This window comes from Equus asinus, chromosome 7 (assembly GCF_041296235.1).
Source record: "Equus asinus isolate D_3611 breed Donkey chromosome 7, EquAss-T2T_v2, whole genome shotgun sequence".
Taxonomy (NCBI): Eukaryota; Metazoa; Chordata; class Mammalia; order Perissodactyla; family Equidae; genus Equus; species Equus asinus.
In genome coordinates this window covers 925,936-943,758 of record NC_091796.1, presented here as the reverse complement: position 1 = coordinate 943,758, position 17,823 = coordinate 925,936, and the positions used below count along the sequence as shown (strand labels likewise).

Below are 17,823 nucleotides of genomic sequence, written 5' to 3'. Positions count from 1 at the left end.
GCCGGGGCCCGGGCCGCCTTCGCCCAGGGCATGTGGTTCACTCGTGGCAGCCCCAGGTTCTGACCTGAGCAATCTGACCTCAGAACCTGGGGCTGCGAGGATTTTATTACAGTCTCTCATGCGAGTTTCAGAAGACACTAGGATCCAACAGTAACTTCCTGCACACCAGACCGAATTTGAAATGCTTGTGAATGATTTGATTTCTGGAAAGGCTGGGTAAAATGCTGAAAGCGTAGGAGGGGAAGGAAGCTGAAGGCAAGGCGTCAGCAGAGGCGCAGGGAGCCGGTGGGGAGCGCGGTGGTGTCGGCGGCTGTGGGACAAAGTCTCTCCCCTTCTCTAGTAGCGTGCCGGGTCACGGACAGTGCGTTCCTGCTGTGTGATGCTCCGTAACTGCACAGTGCGTGGGTCTGTCATGTTGCAACTAGTGAATTTCTTGTCTTGAGGTCACTTTTAAAGGCAAACTGAACTTATTTTTGGGAAACAGTTATAAAAAATTCATAAATTAATAACTTTAAAAATTATTCTTCCACTTAGACTTTTCACATTTTAATGATAAATAATCACAAATAAGAATAGCGTCTATTCTGGAGTGCCTGCCGTATGCTGGGGTGTTTACTCGAATCATTTCAGCTTTAGAACAGTTTGCAAAGACATGTTCCACTTGGCAGAAGAGGCAGGTGAGCTCCAGTGAGACGAAGGACCTGGTCACAGAGCACCAACTGGTGGGGTTGGCTTAGAAGCCAGGCCTGCCTTTGTCTTCACTGTTTTTCCTCCTTTAAATATTCAAAGATTGTGTGTGGACACATTAACTGTGGAGTTAATCAGTCAGCGTTTTAATCTCTGATTTTAGAAAAAGATCAGGTAAACATGAGGGATTCAAATTGCCCACCCCTGCCGGGTGTTCCTAGAATCGGGTGGAAAGAACCTGAAGGCGGTATAGCTCAGCTCCTGCCCCAGCCCTGAGCCCTGCAGCACCAGCCGTGTGGGCTCCATCTAGGTTTTACCCTGGGTAGTAAACAAATTGCAACAAAAGTATGATCAGGAATGGTCTTTGTCTCAGGAGGTACGACCAGGGGACTCCGTCCTACTGCGTATCGTTTATGTGCAAAGACGTTATGCAAAAGTGCCCCAAAAGCAAAAATGTGCTCAGCGCAGGAGGTTTTGTGAATTGACCGAGTCCTGGTGAGCTTTCTGACTGCTGGCCTGTTGCTGATCTCCCCCAGGTGGCCCTGGTGCAGTGGACGGAGAGCGTCGGCCTCACCCTCGTCAACAGAGACCTCACCTCCATGCAGCTGAGGACGCCCGGGGGCCAGATCCTGACCTACTGCATCCTGCAGATGTTTCCCTTCACGTCGGAGAGCAAACGCATGGGCGTCATCGTCAGGGTACATGCTCAGCTTGTTTCCCCATGAGCTCAGTGCTCCCCAGGGCTGCTGCGAGCCTGCCACGCTGGCTGGAAGACAGTTCTTTTTCAGTATGCATTCAAATGCTTCGTGCTTGTTATAGTTTCTTTAAAATAAAATCTAAGCTAATAATTTACCTGAGACGTTAGTGTGGCTCCCTCTCCTACGATGACCAGGGCAGAAGTAAAAGGTGTTGTTTATTAATTAATTTTTGAGGCTAGCTAAAGCTATTTTGCTTTGTTTTGTTTTCAACAGCGGTAGCATGTAGAGAACTTACCTAAGAATGATTTGTGACCATAAAGGTGCTAAAATATACCCCTATTAAATTTTTTTAGCAAATACCAAAAATAGATCTTGGAGGTTGGCTAAACAAGGAAGCTTATTCAATCAAACCATGAAAATTTGAAAGGATTAATGTTTACCTTCAGTCCAAGACATGTATCCATTAGCAAATTTTATTTCACAAACGTCAGCACAGCGTCTGGAAATGTACAGTTATGGTCTCCGTTCTTGATTGCGTGAGCATCTAGAGAGGACGTGGACTTGCACAGAAAGTATTTGGGAGGTCACCACAAAGGCATTCTCACATCCGCGGCGAGTTGCTTCTTCTGGTGCGTTTCTATTAGAGCAGCCGCTATTTTGAGGAGCAGTGTGGCCTGAACGTGTCTGTGTTCATTTTTATTCCATCGTTACAGGACGAGGCCACGGCAGAAATCACATTCTACATGAAAGGCGCTGATGTGGCCATGTCCACCATCGTCCAGTATAACGACTGGCTGGAGGAGGAGGTAATGAGCTAACCGTTGTGCAGAAATGTCTCTATGAGATGCAGTGAGCAGTGATGGAAAGACAGTATCCTCTCCCCAACTTGCAGACCCTGTATCACTGGGATAAATCGAGAAGCAAATTTCAAAGCAGACATTGGTAGGCTGCCCAGATCATATTGTTTTCCACCACGTTATCTTAAATGATTGCAGTTCTTCTCAGTTTCATAAAGTAGAGAAGATAGGAGTTATTTAATTATAAATAGTTTGCTTTTGTTATAAACAGCTCCTATCTTGGGGTTTTGTGTGAATGCATGTAGATGTATACAAGTAGGTTCTTATGAAGAATGTTTCACTTATATTAGTGAAAAAATAGAAGGCATTACTAATCATTCACTAAAAAATTATGAAATAATACTGTGTATGTGACCAAAGCTATATTTAATATATTTATTTTAACCTAAATTATATACAAAGAGATTTTAATTAGAATTTTAATCTAATTTGTACATAGGATTCATTGTAAAAATAGAAAATAAGATAAAAATATAACCAACCCTATGCTTCATCAAATCCTCCCTACACAAATAGGGTTTGTATTTAGCCTCATGAGGTGATGTGATTTGTTGTTTAGTTTTATATGTTAATAAAGAGTTGGGCTTAAAGGAAACCTAAGCCATTGCAGCTATAAACACAGCCCTTTCCCTGTGATCTCTCCCACCGTGGCCCCGAGACAGTCTCTCAGTGCGGGGACCACACCCCGTGTCCATGATGGTATTGGCGCTAGGAATCAATAGCTCCTCAGGCACTTAGATTTAATCAGGGGAATGAATAAATGAGACTCCCTGAAGACAGTAAAATGCCATAAAAATTACTTTGGTCATAATGATGTGCAATTAATTATAAAATACTTGCTTAATTTATTTAGCTTTATGAGGCCAAATCAATAAATGTCTTGCGACAGACAGAAAATGTCAGATTGTTTTACACAAAGATAACTATATTAAAAATCGTTTATCTTCTCAACATTGTATTTTCTTCCCATGGATAAATCTTTTAACCCTCCACTCACATCTTTGTTGTAATACTATTATAGTCTGAAAACCTTTCACTTTACTAGAAAACCTAGCAGGTTCTCAGGGCCTGAGTTTACAGTCGGGTGTTCCGTCTCAGGCAAGCTCCCCAAATTGAATTCTCCAAATATTAAAACTTGTGTTCTCCAAATGTTAACAACAGAAAACACCAACCTTTTTTAGTCATCATACAACAGAAAGGGCGAGTTTTATGAAGCCTGCTGTGTAAGAATGTCCACTATGCACAGACTTGTAATAACCAGGTCCTGGACAGTAGAGCTCTTGAGACAGTTGGCCTCCTTCCCTCTAAATGCAGACTTGCTGTTCCACCCCAGATGTGTAAATATAAATGAAACAAGGAGTTAGAACTGGGGAGGGGAAGGCACGGTGATCTTCACCCCACCTACCCCGGGAATCCTGGTCCCAGAGAGCGTCTGAGGTGGAGGCACGCAAGCTGAGATCTCTCAGCCAGCACTTCCTGCTGGGTCCACATCCTGTGTGTTTAACAGTAAGCATCAGATCTCATCAACTGGATGGATTAGAAAGGAATTTCAAAAAAGCTGAATAGTTTATACTTTGTATTTGCCTGCAGATTTTGACATCTTATCACCAAGTGTAGTAAATGAGCTTTCTTAGAAATGAATACCCCACCTAGAGGAAGATGCAGTTGTCTGGAAACACTCACTTTTGCTCTGAAGAGACGATGGAAGATGACAGGGCAGGGCAGAGCATCCTTGCAAAGTTGTGTCTGGACTGTTTATCAAGCAGTGTGCGTGCTTGTCCCTGGGCGATGCGGGATTTCCAGTCACATCTCTGGTTCTAAATGCACAGAAGTTCAGACTCTCGAAGTCACAGTCCCCTCAGTAGCCATAGCTCTGCCCGTCTGTCTGGCTCATGTGGCTGCCCGCAGAGCTAGCATCTGTGCTTCCATGCACGCATGCAGGACGTCACAGCAGGGCTTGCAGACAGCCCTAATTAGGGAACCCCATCCTCCTCTTCCTGCCGTGCAACTCTGAATATTCTGTGGTAACATTGCAGACCCAAGTTACTAATATTTGATTTTCTTCTCATTAAATAAAAGTAGCTGATTAATTTGTTTGGGATGTATTTGCTTAAACGCATGACCACATTGTCAGCTTTACATTTTTAAATGTACATTGGCTGCTCTCTAGCTATGATTTAGAGTCCTCTGCCTGTTGATGTTTCCTAAAAATACCTCCGGAAGCCCCTTCCTGTCCCTGGTGTTGGTGGCAAAGCATGTTGTGGTCCAGCTCCACCTTTGCTGGACCTCACCCGAGGATGTGTCCCTCATGACCGGTAGGCCGGCTGAGAGCCAGCTGGGCCGTGAGCGACCATGAATTTCCAAGGTTCTCTATGTTATCAGCCACACATGCCAAAAACAGTCTAACCATGCTGGTGTGTGGAGCTTTAAAAACATTGTCAAAATTTGAAATAGTTCCTCAAAGTTTGAAGTTTGAGAGGGAGTCCACTATAAAGAGGTGAAGGGCTTTGTGAGCAGCAGCTCTTAGAGGAGCCGAGAGTGGCCTAGATAAGGTTTGGCTGGTTCTAGTACTCTTGATGTGTAGACACAGCTTCAAAACCTGGTGTAGCTTAGCCTTCATCATAGTGTTTTTTATTTTTTTTTTCTTTTCATGAGGAAGGTTGACCCTGAGCTAACATCTGTTGCCACCCTCCCTCTTTCTGCTTGAGGAAGATTGTCCCTGAGCTAACATGTGTGCCAGTCTTCCTCTGTTTTATGTGGGGCCACCACAGTGTGGCTCGATGAGCAGTGCTAGGTCCACACCCAGGATCCAAACCTACAAACCCCAGGCCGCCAAAGCAGAGTGCACAAACCCAACTACTGTGCCACTGGGCGGCCCCCATCATATTGTTTTCTAAATTTTATTTTTCATAAAAACCCATTCTCTGAAATGAGATTGTGGATGCTAAGAGGGACACGTGCAAAATTCTGAAAAGTCACAGGTGGAGCTGCCCACCTGAGCTGGAGTGGCTGCTGTGACAACATTCAGAGAGAGCAAGCATAGTGCTGCTTACAAAGCTCTCACCTCCTCTTCAGCTCCTCTTTCCCACGACATGCCACGTGGGGCCATCTCTCTTCTTACCCACTACGCTGCCACGTGAGAACTTGCACATCTTCTTACACTATGCTGCCACGTGAGACCTTCCACGTCATCTTACCCACTACACTGACATGTGAGACCTTCCACGTCCTCTTACCCACTACACTGCCACGTGAAACCTTACACATCCTCTTACCCACTACGCTGACACGTGAGACCTTCCACGTCCTCTTACCCACTACACTGCCACGTGAAACCTTACACATCCTCTTACCCACTACACTGCCATGTGAGACCTTCCACGTCCTCTTACCCACTACGCTGACACGTGAGACCTTCCACGTCCTCTTACCCACTACGCTGCCATGTGAAACCTTACACATCCTCTTACCCACTACACTGCCACTTGAGACCTTCCACGTCCTCTTGCCCACTATGCTGCCACTTGAGACCTTCCACGTCCTCTTGCCCACTACGCTGCCACGTGAGACCTTCCATGTCCTCTTGCCCACTACGCTGCCACGTGCGACCTTCCACATCCTCTTACCCACTAAGCTGCCACATAAGACCTTCCACGTCCTCTTACCACTACGCTGCCATGTGTGACCTTCCACGTCCTCTTATCCACTACACTGCCACATGGGGCCTTCCTGCCTTCCAAGTCTTGTCTCCTCCCATCCGCCACCACTCAGCATCTCCTCCTCCCTTGTTCCCACCTGCAGCCTGATGTCAACACCAAGATCAGGGCAGTGTTAGTTAAGTGCTTTTGACGCTGTTTTTGAAAAGCCTGATTTGAGGTGGAGAAGACCTATGCCTGTCATCTGGAGAGCCGTGCAGTGACTCCACCTCCATCGTGTCCCTTTGCTGCTCCTCCTCAGAGCTCAGGAAGAGCAGAGACATTGTCGGGTCAGGGTTAGTCTGGTGGCGTGTCTGTGAGATGAGGGTCTCTCAGGGTTCCCTCTGCTGTTGCCTCCCGTGCCTGCCGCTGCCTCAGTGAGGGCAGGGCAAGGGGAGGAGGTAGCCAGGGAGCTGTGGTTCAGTCAGCTGCACTCCGGCTCATCTCTTGTGCCTGCACGTGGTAGACTTAGGAATTGGCAGGGTAAATTAGCAGGGGATGGTCGTCAGCACAGAGAGTGGTAGTGACGAGTACCATAGGGGCCTCTGTCCCTGTCATACTCAGGGCTAGGGGCCACATGTGACCAGCATTTCCTTTTCCAGTGTGGAAACATGGCCCGCGAAGGTCTGCGCACCCTCGTGGTCGCGAAGAGGGCACTCACAGAAGAGCAGTACCAGGATTTCGAGGTGAGCAGACTCCCTGTCTCTCCACCCTCATGGACATCCCATCCCTGGTAAGGCACTGGTGTTCTCATTAACGAGTTCTTACTGCTTGTGTGACGTTGCAAGGTCGTGTCACCACAGCCCATAAGCAGAGCAGCCTTGCTCCCAGGAGCATTGGGAATTAGTCTTCTACCCTCCCCTGTACCACCCACTTCCCAGCCTCCTGGGAAAGGAGTGTCCACAGAAGCAGAAACTCATGATTTCTTTAATGTTGCCAATTTTCATGTCCTCAGTAAGTCCTGAGTGCATAAATCACAGCCTCGTCTCTGTCCTCAGAGCCGGTACAGTCAGGCCAAGCTGAGTGTCCACGACAGGATGCTCAAGGTGGCCGCAGTGGTGGAGAGCCTGGAGCGGGAGATGGAGCTGCTGTGCCTCACGGGGGTGGAAGACCAGCTGCAGGCCGATGTGAGGCCCACACTGGAGATGCTGCGGAACGCAGGCATCAAGGTACGGAGCATGGCCTCTGAAACCAGGGCTGCCTCGATGTGCGCAGTGCCGCTTCCCGGGAGGTGCTGCCCTTGACCTGGGATGAGGCCATGGACATGAGAGGGCCTTGTGCGCAGAGCCCCACTCATGTCCGCTCTCATCCCACTGGACCTCCAGGACCCCACGCCTTGCCTCCCGCCACCCAGCTGGCTTCCTCACGTGCTCCGCTCCAGGCCTCCCGGGTCAACCACCGCCCTGCCCTTTCCCAGCACAGCCACTGCCTGCCGCCCTCATGTGCCCGTCCCAACTCGGATGGGTGCTCTGTGCAGCACAGCTTCTCCTGTGGCAGCCTACACACTGGCTGCCGCCGCGCTTTCCAGGGCACAGGCAGTGAGACGTGGCCGTGGGGCTGTCTGCTCCAGGGCGGGAGGCCCCTGTCAGCTCAGCCTGCGCTGGATGGCGCGCTGGGAGGCTGCATCTGGTGTCAGGATTGCTGTGCAGGTGGGAGTGCAGAGTTACAGAGCAGTGCAGACTCAAAAGGTTTATGTTATCTCAACCTTTACTTATTATAATAAAATTACCTTTTATTGTAATTTTTCATAAAGTTCAACTCAATCTACTTAATTGTATGTGTTGGATTATCAACATATTAAAGTAGTAAATGTCTCTCATGTGAAGATTTGAGTATTTATACTAATTCTTTGCCAAACTCTGCAAGACTTTCTGGAGCTCTGCTCTTTTTTCTTTTATTTTTCCTGTCTAAAGAAGTAGAACCCTCTATCTCCTTACATAACATAGGCTCTGATTTCAGATAGTCCTGCAAAACATGGAGGTAGTCTTCCAGCCAGATCACACACACTTGCTGAATGTGTGCCAGGTTACCAGCAGTGGTAGTTCTTGTTCTTGTTTTGGGTGGTTTGTTTGTTTGTTTGTTTGGTGAGGAAGATTGGCCCTGAGCTAACATCTGTTGCCAGTCTTCCCCTTTTTGCTTCAGGAAGATTGTCCCTGAGCCAACATCCATGCCAGTCTTCCTCTACTTTGTATGTGGGATGCCACCACAGTGTGGCTTGATGAACAGTGTGAGAGTCCATGCCTGGGATCCGAACCCACCTACCCCAAGCCACTGAAGTAGAGTGCACCAACCGAACCACTACACCACCGGACCAGCCCCTAGTTCCTGTTCTTTTGTGTAGTTGTTCCCAACTTTGTCATAACAATGTGTCATAATCTTAGGTCCAGGCTAGTAAAGGAAGTTCAAATGTGTGAAATAAATAAAAAACCGAATTCCTCAGACACAAAGAGCCACAAGTAGATTACGCCTGAGCAGAGAATCAGTGTACTGTGTAAGTCTCTTCTGTTTGCTATTTCCAAAATGTATATTTATATATGATACGTAAGACACCTGAAGAATTCAGATGATAAGGAGAAATTACTGCAAGGTTTTTGCTGTTATATAAAATATATATAAACTATCTTGTTATAATCAGGACCGTAGGTGTCCTGATTTTGCTTTCTTTTTAGTCTGGGGACATTTATGTACATAATGTGTGCATGTGTGTGTAATTCTTTTATTATCATTTGACATGTTTTGTTTGATAGAAACAACTTTTGGCTTAACGATTGCCTGCTTACCCATTTTGAACCTCAGTTTCCAGCTGGAAGACCAGCAAGCAGGCCTGAGGATCCTCAGGGCCCCCCAGCTCTGCAAACCCAAGGCTGTGTGGTGTCTTCTGCTTTATGCCTGCTGGTCTGGCATCAGGGCGGTGGGAATGCTGCCTTTGGGCTTGTGCAGGTCCTCGCCAGCCTCAGCCATGTGGTTCCCAAACCCCACCCGTCACCCACGTGCCTCCAGAGCTCAGCTGCTGAGTCCAAACACCACTTTGCTCTTACTTGTTTTAGCGAAGCAAGTCCATAGAGGCATCTTTTTTTATTGTGGCAAAATGGACATAACACAAAATTTTATGCATCTTAACCCTTCTTAAGGGTACAGTGCCGTGGCGTTAAATATATTCACACATTGTTATACAACCAGCACACTGTCCATCTCCAGAACTTTTTCATCTTGTAAATCTGAAACTCTGTCCCCCTTAAACACTAACTCCCCGTTCCCTCTGCCCCCAGCCCCTGGCACCCCGGGCTCTGCTTTCTGTCTCTGTAAATCTAACTCTTAGTAGTCATGTGAGTGGACTCGTACTTGCCTTTTTGTAACTGAATTGTTTCATTTAGCATAATGTCCTCCAGGGTCATCCATGTTGTAGCTTGTGTCAGAATTTTTTTCCTTTTTAAGGCTGAATAATACTCTATTGTATGTATAGACCACATTTTCTTTATCCGTTCATTTCTCAATGGACACTTGAGTTGCTTCCATGTTTTGGCTAGTATGAGTAGTGACATTATAAACATGGGTGTGCAAATATCCATTCAAGGATAGACCCTTTTCGGAGATGAAAGTGTAGTAGTATTGAAGTTCACCAGTTTAAATTGTCTCCTAGATATGGATGCTCACGGGTGATAAACTTGAGACAGCCACTTGCATTGCCAAAAGTTCACATTTGGTGTCTAGAACACAAGACATCCACACTTTCAGACCTGTAAGTATTTGTCTAAATCACTTTGATTTTTAAATGTTTTATTTCACAACTAAAACCTACTGTTTTTGGGAGAATGTGTATGCAATTTTTTATTAATTACTAAATATCTGTTTTAAAAGAGAAATGTAATTTCTTATTCAATTTATAAAAACGTTAAAAATAGATTTCTATTAGTTATATACATTAAATGTGATCAAAAAGCTACTTTTTGATATGGTGAAGCAAGGTCTAAATTCAAAAGTATTTTTCTGTTGTACTATTGGAATTATTTATTAACAACCAGATATTTTAAAATAGACTAGTCAACTTATAAAGTGTGCATTGATAAAAATTACATTTTCTATTAGTTATACACATTGCTTATAGTCCAGAAGCTGCTTTTGTGAAACAAGCTCTCAATACAAAATAGGAATGTGTTTGTAATCTACTGCCATTTTCAGATTAAATGCTCTTCTTAATTAGCTCAAAGAAAATTAATAGAAATTATCTAAATTTATGTGTTTACTGTATATATTAGGTTATGACTAAATTTAATTCAAAGAAAAAATAAAAGTTTCTTGGCTCTTGATTGATGGTGGGTGAACAGACATTGTGTGTCTGTGACTTTTCTAAATGAAGCTCTTGCACCTACAGAAATAGTTATTTGAATATAATTTACATGTAAATGTAGTTTATTTGGAAGCATTGGAATCGCAAATTAGGCCCTGCAGACTACTATTTGCAATTAAATTATTAATGATTCTGATAAAACTTCAGATCAATTTTTGTTGACTTTTCAGTGCTATAGCACCACAAATGAACATTTCCACAATAAAACCTACCTATTTAACAATGATTCTGAGATTAATTTGAATGACATGAAATTTTTAATTTATTTCAGTCCTGTAATATATCATTTCCTTTATGCCCCATAAAACCTCCAAAGAATGTCAAAAACCAGCAAATTGGTTTCTGAAATGTTTTCACTCTAAAATTCATGATATTTCAAGATTATGACCTAACTTTGCTCTTCAGGTCGTCTAACCCCCCGATATTTTGTATGCTTGAGTGAATAGGCTCAGTTGAGAACCGTGGCAGAGACGGCAGAGGCAGTCTGTACAAGTATTGTCATCACTGGGCCTGCTATGAAGATGGGCTGTCCTGCCCCCGTACTGGGTGGCCCTGAGGGACTCAGCTCCCTCCATGGGGCCCTGGGTTTTAAGGTGTTGAGTTGGAGTTCTGAAGAACTGTGTCCCTGGCGTTAGAAGCCACCCCCGTGCCATCAGCCTGTGAAAAGACCAGGAGCTGTAATTGACGGTTGCCACACTCTGCTGTGGGAAGCGCATCTTCCCTAGCTGTGCATAGGCCATCATCACTCCCGAGCCTGCTCCCCTGTGGCCACAGGCCCGCTTCTCCTGGTCACACTCGCAGTGGAATTGTGGTGCCTTCACTGCACGTCACAGCGCACGTTTCCTACTTTGAGGTGCCACACCTCGGAAAACAGTCAGTGTAAATTACTGTGTGTGTGTCCCCAGCAGTGCAGGAGGAATTTGAAAGAGCAGTTTGTTGTAGGACTTCGTGTGTCAAGCAGCTTTTGGTTTTAGATGATGTGTCTAAAGATCTCACTGTGATTCGTAAATACGGGCTTGTTTGTCGGTGCTCTGATTGAGGCAACATTGTAATCTGGGTGCTTTCTCCCTTCTGTGGAGGTGACCAGTCGAGGAGAGGCCCATTTGGAGCTGAATGCATTTCGGAGGAAGCATGACTGTGCCCTCGTCATATCTGGGGACTCCCTGGAGGTAAGGCTGGGCCCGGACCAAGCACGTGTCTGTCTGTCTGTCTGTCTGTGCGTCTCCCTGGAAGAGAAGCTGGTCTGTAACCAAACACGTGTCTGTCTGTCTGTCTGTGCCTCTTCCTGAAGGTGAGGCTGGTCTGTAACCAAACACGTGTCTGTCTGTCTGTCTGTCTGTCCGTCTCCCTGGAGGTGAGGCTGGTCTCTGACCAAACATGTGTCTGCTTTTCCTGCTGGTGGTGGACTAAGGGCTTTCTGAGTCAAATGTATTTATTAGGCTGTTTTTGCTTATCTCTACTATTTTTTAAGTTTTTACCGTCCTAGAAGTGGAATATGCAACTCTGGTGAGCAGTTACAGCCTGGAGAAATGTCATGGCAATGTCAGGGTGATAACACTCAATATTCTAGAGGCTGATTTATTTGAGGCTTATTCACAGTTCTCTTTAGTGCTAGGCCTTGCGCTCATTGTTAATAGCACATCTTGCCTTGGAGTCTTGACTGTGCTACCCATAGTCTTTATCTAAATGTATCCAAACGGGTGTTTCCAAAAGAGCGCCCCGTGGGACAGAGGACGTGTGAGACCTGAGGCCCTGGCGTGTACTGTGGGAAGCCCTGATGCAGGAGCCGAGATGACTCAGCTGGGGCTGGTCCAGGGCCTGCGGCCTGGCTGTTGGCCAGTCCTCTCTGGGTCAAGTCACGTCTTTCCTCACTTTGCTCATAGATCTGCCTCTGGGCCCAGATAGCCAGAATGGCTGGGCCGGCTGGGTGCCTCTCTCTCCACACAGCTTGTGCATAGGCTCTCTCAGACTTCGTGCATGCCTCTGGCTTCCCAGAGCAAGTGGTCATGGAGTCTGGGGGAGCTGTGTGGTTCCTTAGGACCAAGCCTTTGTCATGTTTGTCACATTTTCTTGGTCAAGCAGGCCACTAAGGCCAGCCTGATTCAAGGGAGGGGGTCAAGCCCACCTCTCACCAGAGAAGTAGCAGGGACAGTAGTGCCCTCTTTAACCTGCCACTGTGCCCATTCCAGAAGGTCACATGGTAGCTCAGGGCATGCCACGTTCCATCGCGTTCTTGGAGCAGATGATAAACTTCCGTGGGCCAGGGAATCATACAGAATGTCCCCCAGGCTTCCATCATCGCCTCACTCCCTTGTGAGTCAAGTGAGCTGCTTCAAGAAGAGACTGAACTGCGGAGCCTGGACAGTGGGGGTCAAACAGCAGCCCCCCACCCCAGCAGTGCAACACCCCCACCCGTCTTTGCCTCCCGGCAGACCTCCCTGGCCCCCTGGTCTTGGAGGGAGCTCCGTCCTCTCCCCACTGTCTCCATGAGACAGCCCGTGGTTTCCACCTGGTCTCCATTCTCATGGCAGTGCCGTGGTGCACGCTGTGAGCATGCTGTTCCTGTCAGGCTTATGTGGGCGCATCTGTTCTGTGCTGCTCTCCCGCTCCCCCTTCTTTCCCAACACCCTGATGCTGCTTTTGGCCTCCTATTTTGGCCTTTGTTTCCAACTGTCTAAATAACAGCCTTTGCATAACTCCTGTTTGATTTTGAGTTTTGGCTCATTTTATTTAGTTTCTGCCCTGCAAGTCGAGGGTTGTTTCTCATTCCTCGTGCCCTCCCAGCATGGCCAACACAGATTCCGGGTGGCCTGTCTTGGCAGTCAGCATCTCAGGGGCTATGGCACCAGGAGAGCTGAGCCTGCGGCTGCTGCCACAACCCTTGTTCCTGCTCGGCTCTTTGTCCCCGAGCTAATGAGTGTCTTTTTTCTCTTGCTCGTCCTTGTACTTATCACTAATTCAGTTTTCCTTCTTGGAGAAGTCCTTCTTGGGCTCTTGAGGGGTGCACCGTGCACTGCTGTCTCATCCGCAGGGTCCCCATGTCCCACTGCCTCTGCTGTCATCATTGGACTCCTCCTTCTTGGAGAGCACCTCCTCCTCTAGCTTCCTGGAAAGCAGCCACAGAGATCAACTTTTGAGGCCTTTCATGGGAAGGGAAGGTCTGTATCCTACCCTCGTACCTGACGGCCAGTTTGCCTGGGATGGAATTCTGAGCCAGGAGGGTTTCCCATATCCTCTTGCCACTTGCCACCCAGCACAACTGCTGGGGAGCCAGGAGGAGCCCTTCAATTCCAAGCCCTCCCTCTGAGGCTTTTTGGGGTCCCCCCTTTCTGAAAGTTTGCAGGACCCCCACTATTATCACACTTCTCATTAATGTGCTGGGTCTGGTGTGTTTCCGTTGACTTGTATCTGTTGGTTCTCTGGGAAGAAATGATGAACGGCTTCCTCACTTCTGATTTTCCCCTTCTTGCTTCCTGGAGTGCCTGTAAGACGGATGTTGGGCCTCCAGACCTGAGGCCATAATCCCTTTATCTTTTCTTTCCTGGTTTCCATCTCTTCCCTTTCCCTCCTGCCCTCCTTGTTAAGGTTCACCCTCTCCTGAGGACAAGCCCCGGTCTTTGCCAGAGCAGGAGGGCACAGCTGCCCAAGCGGCCTCATTTGGAGAGGGAGGGATTAGGGACGTGTCTGCCTGGTCCGAGTCCTGGCGCCTCTCCATCCTCAGCTCCAAGTGGTCTACCATCAGCACCTGGGCCTCGTGCGGCCTCTCAGCTCCTCTCACAGCTGGCTCTAGAAGACTTCTCACAGCTGCCCAGCCATTTGTCATGAGTTTGTTTGCTTTCCAGCATCCAAAGCCTTTTGCTAATTTCTCCTGTCGTCTGGCTCCTCCTTGTAGATTTATATCTTTTTAAAAAAATTCTCTTGGGGCCAGCCCCATGGCCGAGTGGTTAAGTTTGCATGCTCCACTTCGGCAGCCTGGGGTTTCACCGATTCAGATCCTGGGCATGGACATGGCACCACTCATTAGGCCATGCTGAGGCAGCATCCCACGTGCCACAACTAGAAGGACCCACAACTAAAATATGCAACTATGTACTGGGGGGATTTGGGGAGAAAAAGCAGGAAAAAAAAAAAAAAGATTGGCAACCGTTGTTAGCTCAGGTGCCGAACTTTAAAGGAAAAAAATACTTATTTCTACAGTTGTTTTAATGGGATTGGGGAAAGGAGCAAAAGTAACTACTTGTATTAAATCCACCATCTTTTATGAAATCTTTTTGTTATTTTTGTGTCACCAAAAATACACATATGTGGTAGGCAGTCAAGAGCAGAGAAACCTGATGTTGGAGAACACATTCACTCCCCTGCCTCCCAGACCTTCTCCCAAAAAGCAACATCTTGTACTATTTCTGTTTCTTGGTCTCCTGGTATCGAGGTTTCCGTGAAACGAGATAACATGCTGTGTCTCTATTTCTAAATCTGCCAACTTTAGGCGATATCTGTCAAGTACCTGCCATAAGCAGGATTTAGCCAGCCATCCCAGGTTTTAAGTGGGCAGAGTGCATCAGACCTGGTCTCAACTGTTCACAGGGGGCACCCACAGAGGTGGTTTCTCCTCGTGTGCGTCTATCCACCAGCTCCTCCCTCCTTGTGCATCTGTCCACCTGCTCCTCCCTCCTTGTGCATCTGTCCACCGTTCCTCCCTCCTTGTGCATCTGTCCATCTGCTCCTCCCTGCTCGTGTGCATCTGTCCACCAGCTCCTCCCTCCTAGTGTATCTGTCCACCTGCTCCTTCCTCCTCGTGTGCATCATCTGTCCACCTGCCTCCATGCACTTCTCATCTTCTGGAGGTTGGCTGAGATCTCGTGTGTGTTGGTGACTCTCCTCCAACCCAAACCATGCTGTGCATGTACATCCCTCACGTTCCATTCATTAGGTAGGTTCCTGGCTGGGTGGAAGGCAGAAATGTGCACTTGTGTCTGCTGTGTAGAAACTGACTGTATTGTAATTGATCAGATGATGTATAGCTTATGGATCTAAACTAGAGCTTGCAGATGTAGACCATGTTTTTTCTTGTCTTTTTAACAAAGTTTTTTAATTGACTTTCATTATGAATGTTTTATGGGAGAAGCTGCAGCTGAGGACCAGTGACTTTCTCTTTAATATGACATCCCATTTATTTTGTTTTCTTATATTCTGACATATTCCAAAAAAGGTTGAGATAGCTAGCAAAAAAACAGAGTATCACATCAGTCTTAAATTATGTGAATGAGAAAGAGCAAAGGGAAAATAAAGAGTGAAAAATAAGGTCAAGTCAGCATAAAGACGCTCTGCAAGAATTAGGCTGTGTGGCCCCAGTGGGGTCTGCAGACATGGCCTTGAGCTTCTTTGCCACCAGAGAACAAGAGGAAAAGAGAAAGGAATACACATGTGACCTCAGACTCCATATCTGTAGCCCACACACTCTCACACACACATGCACACATGCACATACATGCACTCACACACATACCCACACACACATACACTCACATTCTCACACATTCACACATCACACACATGCACACACGCGGTCATCAGCAGTTTCCCAAGCCGCCACAGACATGGGGGACAACACACACAGTCCCCTACGTGGAACTGTTGATGGTAGTGATGCTGCAGGTCTCAGAACCTGGATCTCTGACAGCCTACCCTTCGTGGTGAGGTCACTTTCAGAATATCCAGCACAGTGAGGGGACCCCCAGCCTTCAGGTAGCTTTTGGGGATTATTTTCCCCACCAAGATGGGGAATTAAGGGTTGATACTAAGAGTGTTTTATATTAAAGATCAGACAAAGCCCTTTTTAGCCAAGTGCTGGGAAAAGGGGGCTGAGGTCATCTGAACAAAGACAGACTAGTCAGGAGAGCTCCATGGAGCGATCCTCCATCATCTGGGTCACATCAGTGAGGGGGCGCCTCGTCAGTCCCCTGTGCAAACCCCTGGCCTACAGTGATGCTCACAACGAGATGCAGAGTCCCCACTCCCAGACCCGCCTGGCCCCTGACCACCACTGCTGCCCCTCCACATGGCCTTGCAGCTGTGCAGCCACCATGCTCTGTCCTGCAGAGGCCCTGGATGCTGGCCTCTCCTCCCGCCTCACCCCTGCCTCCTCTGTATACCTGTCCATCACTACTGAATCCCCAGCTGGCAGGGTGGCCGTCCCCTGGGGAAAGAGACCCAAAAAGGACCCACGTGGCACACTTGGAGGGGCCGTGGGACTCTCCTGCAGCCGTGGGAGCTTCAGCTGATGACCAGGCGGTCACGCAGTACATTGTCTTCCAGGTCTGCCTGCGGTACTACGAGCACGAGCTTGCGGAGCTGGCCTGCCAGTGCCCCGCTGTGGTGTGCTGCCGCTGTTCGCCCACCCAAAAGGCCCGCATTGTGAAGCTGCTGCAGCAGCGCACCGGGAAGCGCACATGCGCCATCGGTGAGCACCCCGCCATGTCCAGTGTGTGCCAGGGCCGCCGAGGTGGTGGAAGGTGGCTTCGCCCTGTTAACTGGCGAGCTTTAAGAAAACCGAAATCCTGGGGCCAGCCCAGTGGTGCAGCGGTTAAGTTTGCACATTCTGCTTCTTGGCGACCCGGGGTTCACCGGTTCGGATCCCGGGTGTGGACATGACACCACTTGGCACGCCATGCTGTGGTAGGCGTCCCACATAGAAAGTAGAGGAAGATGGGCACGGATGTTAGCTCAGGGTCAGGCTTCCTCAGCAAAAAAGAGTAGGACTGGCAGTAGTTAGCTCAAGGTTAATCTTCCTCAAAAAAAAAGAAAAAGAAAACTGAAGTCCTGAGATTTGAAGGCACAATCGTGTTCAGTCTCTAACGCCAGAATTACTTCATCTTTATTAGAAGACCTTTTAAAACAGCCTCTACTGGTAAAAGAAAAACAGGGTCACGTCCAGGTGTTTTATTTCATTTCACAACTTCTCGTGCTTCTCAGGCGACGGAGGAAACGATGTGAGCATGATCCAGGCAGCAGACTGTGGGATCGGGATTGAAGGGAAGGTACATTGTCCTCTTGTCGCGGTCATCTCTTGCTTGCACTCAGTTAGCACGTCCTTGAGAGCCCGCTCTCTAGCACTCTCCGAGCTGCACGCTTGGGACATGCCCCAGTCACTCTGTGATGCCCTTCGTGAAACGCAGGTGGGAAACAGCACGTCAGTGCCGAGACCTGCGGTGTCCTCGCTGCTCTTCAAGTGGCGTGCAGGGCCCTGAAACCCATAGTCCCCTCCCCATGAGGCTCAGCTCAGATGTCACCAAGTCCTCGGCAAACCTCTGGTGGCCACCCACAGCCCCTCCCGCTTCTCCCTCGTGTTTTACACATGGCGTCATGTTTGGGCGTCTGTGTCTCCTGCCAACGGTGAGCTCTTGTTTGAGGTTTGTCTTCCGTGCCCATATAAAAACATGCCCAGAAAGATCTGGAAGTGAGCCTGGTTTCAGCCCAGCTCTTTCCCTTGGCTGCTTTACTCCCGGGTGCCTGACTGTCAGTATCATTTATAGCACGTG

General features: G+C 47.9%; 1 protein-coding gene across 25 annotated transcripts in view; it reads left to right on the top strand.

The window, feature by feature from the left end:
• Window positions 1–17,823, top strand: part of ATP9B (ATPase phospholipid transporting 9B (putative)) — a 282,461-nt gene that overhangs the window by 238,984 nt on the left and 25,654 nt on the right. For all 25 annotated transcript variants that reach the window (XM_044744021.2, XM_044744020.2, XM_044744015.2 and 22 more), the window contains 8 exons: window positions 1,224–1,385; window positions 2,099–2,191; window positions 6,540–6,623; window positions 6,936–7,106; window positions 9,578–9,676; window positions 11,365–11,454; window positions 16,601–16,745; window positions 17,258–17,322. In XM_044744021.2, coding sequence (XP_044599956.2) covers window positions 1,224–1,385; window positions 2,099–2,191; window positions 6,540–6,623; window positions 6,936–7,106; window positions 9,578–9,676; window positions 11,365–11,454; window positions 16,601–16,745; window positions 17,258–17,322 — 909 coding nt within the window. The remainder of the gene's footprint in view (window positions 1–1,223; window positions 1,386–2,098; window positions 2,192–6,539; window positions 6,624–6,935; window positions 7,107–9,577; window positions 9,677–11,364; window positions 11,455–16,600; window positions 16,746–17,257; window positions 17,323–17,823) is intronic.